We start from the raw sequence: 5000 nt of genomic DNA on the forward strand, positions 1-5000 counted from the left end.
TACTACTACTACTACTACTGTTAATTTGTGAAATTTGATTAGTCCTGACTATTAGTCCTATTAGACCTGACTCATTCTTATCCATTTCCATGTGTTGTTATGAGTGTTGACCTTTATTTCATGGTCCTGATTGGTTGGATGTTCTCTTCTGATTGACTGATTTCTGGGTTCCTGTCTTACTATTGGTAGGGGGAGTATGTGTCCTGCCTCCTGTCCCTACTTCGGCAGATGAGTGAAACCCACTTCCAGCACCTGCTGGACAGCTTCCAGAGTAAGGAGGAACTCAAGGTACGTTGTCACCTAGTTAACTAGGACCTGTAGATTGATGAATGAACGGTTTTATGAGGCATTCGTCCATCATGCCAAGAGGAATCCAATGAACTTAGTTTTAGTCTCCTCTCATGTCTCCTCTTCTCCTCTCCTCTCCTCCACTCCTGTTTCCTCTCTCAGGAGTTTGTGTTGAAGATTCTCTGCGTGTTCAGGAATTTGATGAAGCTCAGCATCTTCCCCCGTGATTGGAACGTGATGAGACTGCTAACTAGCAAGTAAGACACACACACACACACACACACACACACACACACACACACACACACACACACACACACACACACACACACACACACACACACACACACACACACACACACACACACACATACTGACACATATTGCATAGATGTGTAAACTTTTGATCAAACTGTTTGTGTGTGTGTGTGTGTGCGTGCGTGTGTGTGTGTTTGTGTGTATGTGTGTGTGTTTGTAGTATCATAGTTTCAACGGCTAGGTTTCTTTCTCCTGCCATTCACAAGAACTTCAACGAAGCCGACTTTGACTTTAAGGTGAGATTCTTTCTTCTTTCTTCTACACACACACACACACACACACACACACACACACACACACACACACACACACACACACACACACACACACACACACACACACACACACACACACACACACACACACACACACACACACACACACACACACATCTTCCAAAGTACACAGTAGTATCGCTGCACCGTGAATTGCTAAGTTTGTGTACACACGCATCTGTGTGTGTGAAGTCATGCCGGTGTGTGTGTATACTGTCAAGTAAGGTCGATTTCTTGGAGTCCAGGAGACAGTGCAGAGGTGGAGAGGTCTGTGGGTGAATAAGGGCTGGGGAGGCATGGGCTGTTGGAGAATTGCCAAGGCCTAGGGAGATGTGGGGATATTACCAGTAGGGGCTGAAGGATGTTAAAGAGGCATGGAGATATTTAGGTTAGTTTTACTTATGTATCAGTTTTACGTATCATTTTTATTCCAAATCATAGAATCATATATCATGTTTTGGCATCATCATAAATCTATCCTTTTCTTTTATATCTATCATTCATTGTAAGATTTATAGAATCATATATCATGTTTTAGTATCATCATATATCTATCTTTTTATATCTATCTTTTTCTTTTATATCTATTATTCACTATAAGATTTATCATGTTGTTTTGACATAATCGGTTATGGAAGACAGCACTTAGAAAGATTAAAGCACTTGTTGGTGAAATTATGTTGTCCTACACTTATGACATGTTGTATTGTTGTATTGTTTATCTTACACATATGATATGTTGTATTGGTGTATTGTTTATCATTATATGGTGTATTTTACTTATTAGTATAATTTGTGGAACAAGTAAGAACAAATCTGAAGGCAGAGTACGCGCCTGGGAGTACGTGCCTGAGATTGTCCCTCCCATGGTGAGTTGGGAAAGTACCAAGGTCACAGTGACCTGATTGATATAAGAGAAAGGGGAGGCAACAGAGGTAAAACTTCTAGATAAAAAGGGCTGGAAAATGCAGAGACAACGAGAGATCAACCCGACGGGGACTCCATGCAGGACAGCCCTGGGCCCTTTGCGATCTCCGGACTTTCGGACTTAGAAAAATCTAGACATCCTCTCTCGAACACTCTACACATACCTAAAGGCTTACCCTCCCGTCGCAAGGGGAGATCTCTCCCATGGCCCAACGGGGCTTTGAAGGCTACTGGCTGTGGGACCATTTGATGAGACCTTCCTGGCTGTGGGACCATTTGATGAGACCTTCCTGGCTGTGGGACCATTTGATGAGACCTTCCTGGCTGTGGGACCATTTGATGAGACCGACCCTCCGTGCCTGAGGAGAGATAGAGAACCCCTCTCTCTCCCTCTGCCGACACAGGACCAACCCATACCAGCGCTGCTCTCCCTCTGACGACGCGGGAGCAACCCGTATCAGTGCGGGGGCCGCTCGTTCCTCCAAGGGAGCAACGGACATGAGGAGAGATTAAGTCTCCATCTCTCCTTTCTTCACACAGCTGAGGGAAGTGTTGGACGTAGTGTAGAGAGGTGAAAAATCTAAATTATTGTAGATTAAATCAGATTTATAGACAAACCCACCAGGATGTGTTCCAGGTGTATTTGATATCACTTATTTAGAAGTGTCACTGACGGCATTTTATTAGTCACTACATTATATGTATTATCATACTTTTTTGATGGCCTTCACCGCTTGCTGCAATGTCCCAGATATTAATTCTGCGAATAAAACTATATTCAAACCATTCCTTTTCAATCATTCCAAGGATCAGCTACAGAGGAGGGTAGGTTAGAGCTTCAGTGAACGAACCAACTGTTCTAGTATAGGCATCGTGGATCTAAGAGGTTACCTAGTACAAATAAATCAAACGTATCCCGGGAGTTAGTAATCTCCCAACTCTTAAAACAATCTCAGCAAATTCACCAAGTGCACGGATCCCAGAGGAGAGCCATCATAACAGACGCGATCGGCACGCCACATCTTAGATTCTCCCCTACTCAGTGCATTGAGACAGGCCCAGAAGAAAAGACGACTCGATCATGGAGAACGACGACGAAGGAGGAAGAGGTGACCCCTCCTCAAACCACGGAGAAATCCCGAGAGACCAGAACGGCCAACCCCATGTGGCGGATGAGACAAGCCCCGAGGCTACAGCGTCTGGATCGAATGGGGTCATGGCCCAGGGAGAGCCCAAAGGGGGCAACGGAGGGCCAGGAGCTGCATGCGAAGGAGAAAGAGAGGTCCTACCTCTGGTAGCAGGGGCCGACTGTCACCTGCTGTTCTATGATGAAGGACCTAAGAGTTGGGCCGGAAAAATACAGGAGATAATAACAGACCTACACAACGGGATAAATGAAACACTGGTGTGGTCCCAAATTAAAGAGGGAATCGAGAAGTTTGAATATTATATATGCTCTGTCCCATTGAAGGAGGGTTTTAAGTATAAATATGTAGTTATTGCAGGTGTTAAAATGTCCGGTCTAGGGAAAGAGGCTGGCAGGGAAGCGTGGTTAAAAGATTGGCATAAATGGCTAAGGGCACATGGGAAGGTCTGTGGTAAAATCCGTGGATTGATCAGTCCCAATAAGACTTTGGACCCGTGGATATGCTTCCTGGCTGGGAAGCTTGGACTGGACCATATGTATGCGGCTGATCCACCTAGACCCACGAAAATGAGCAAAAAATATGAGGAGGCAATGAGGGACCTAGGAGATTACCTTGCAGAACAGGAAGAAGCGTTTAGTCAACATTCACGAGTACACTCACAGAGGGAGCGAAGACACCGGACGGGGTCCCCCCCCGTCAGAAGCGTCTGGTCAGGATGGCTGGGGGGGGGGGGGTTCTGAGAAAGGTGGCCACAAGTATGCAGTTGGCAGTGAAGGAACAGAAATCCTTATCATACTCAGAAAACACCTCGGAAGAGTATGAGGAGAAGGGCATCCCCCTAGGAGGGATAGGAGCAGAGGGTAAAGGCTCGGGAATCCTCAGCTGACTCAGACCGCTCATACGTAGGGAAACAGAGCATACAGTATTATGGGAATCGGAACGGAATCACTCCAGGAACATGCGGAGCTCTTGAGACAGGGAGCAGTGGAAGAACTGGAGGCTCAGAAGAAGAATATATCTCTTAAAATAGCTGAGCTGCATGGCCAGAATGTAGGGAAGCGGAAGAAGAAATCCTGGAGAAAGGAGGACAATCAGACGTCTGAATCCATCAAACAAGAACCTATGCCACCCACAAAGGCGGCACGGAAACAAAGAAATCAAACGTATCCCGGGAGTTAGTAGTTTCCAAACTCTTAAAACAATCTCAGCAAATTCACCAAGTGCACGGATCCCAGAGGAGAGCCATCATAACAGACGCGACCGGCACGCCACATCCCTGGCTATGGGTTATGCCCAGGGGTAGGGCACCGGTGTGAGTGGGGTAGGCGTCTGATGCAAGGTAGTTAGGGGCTGAGCGAGTCTCCTCACCAGCCTGTTACAACCGTTACTGGATACAGGTTTCGGATCTGACATTACCCATGTACCTGTGTGTGTTTGTGTGAGTTGGTGTGTGTATGCGAGCGCTGTATGTGTGGGTTTGCATGCCTGTGTGTGGGTGATCATGTGTGTGTGTGTGTGTGTGTGTGTGTGTGTGTGTGTGTGTGTGTGTTTGTGTGTGTGTGCGCTAACGTGCCTGTTTTTGTGTGTGTGTAGGTGTGGAGCTCCTACTTCGGTCTAGCTGTGTTGTACATCAACCAGCCAAGCTTACAGCTGGAGAGCCTGAGCCCTGCCAAGCGGAAGAAGGTGTTGGACAAGTAAGAACACACGCTGCAAACACCAGGGGCTAATGCTACATGACACCAGCTAGCCCTCCCTGCCAATGCCAGCTGCTTGTGGTCAAAATAAACAACTTGTTTTATTGGATCGCACTTGAGATAATCTCGGATATCAATGGATATTTTCTAACAATTGGTCTGGGGACTACGGGCAACCTTTCTGGGGTTTTGATGTCTCCTCTTCCGTGCACCGGTCATTGTTAGCTGTCTTGATTACTTATTTTAGATGCTGGAGTTGGAGTTTATATTTTTATTTAAAGCCTAGTCTAAAGTTTCTCGACAGGATATAAAAACATTGATGTGATATTCTCCCTCTTCCCTTGCTCCTC

General features: G+C 46.1%; 1 protein-coding gene across 1 annotated transcript in view; it reads left to right on the plus strand.

Moving 5' to 3' along the window:
• LOC130402348 (dedicator of cytokinesis protein 3-like) overlaps positions 1 to 5000 on the plus strand; it is a 64541-nt gene that overhangs the window by 47758 nt on the left and 11783 nt on the right. Inside the window, exons 28-31 of the mRNA XM_056606499.1 lie at positions 190 to 288; positions 451 to 545; positions 767 to 842; positions 4550 to 4650. Of these exons, the coding sequence (XP_056462474.1) occupies positions 190 to 288; positions 451 to 545; positions 767 to 842; positions 4550 to 4650 (371 nt within the window). The remainder of the gene's footprint in view (positions 1 to 189; positions 289 to 450; positions 546 to 766; positions 843 to 4549; positions 4651 to 5000) is intronic.

The sequence above is a fragment of the Gadus chalcogrammus genome, chromosome 13 (assembly GCF_026213295.1).
Source record: "Gadus chalcogrammus isolate NIFS_2021 chromosome 13, NIFS_Gcha_1.0, whole genome shotgun sequence".
In the NCBI taxonomy this organism is placed as follows: Eukaryota; Metazoa; Chordata; class Actinopteri; order Gadiformes; family Gadidae; genus Gadus; species Gadus chalcogrammus.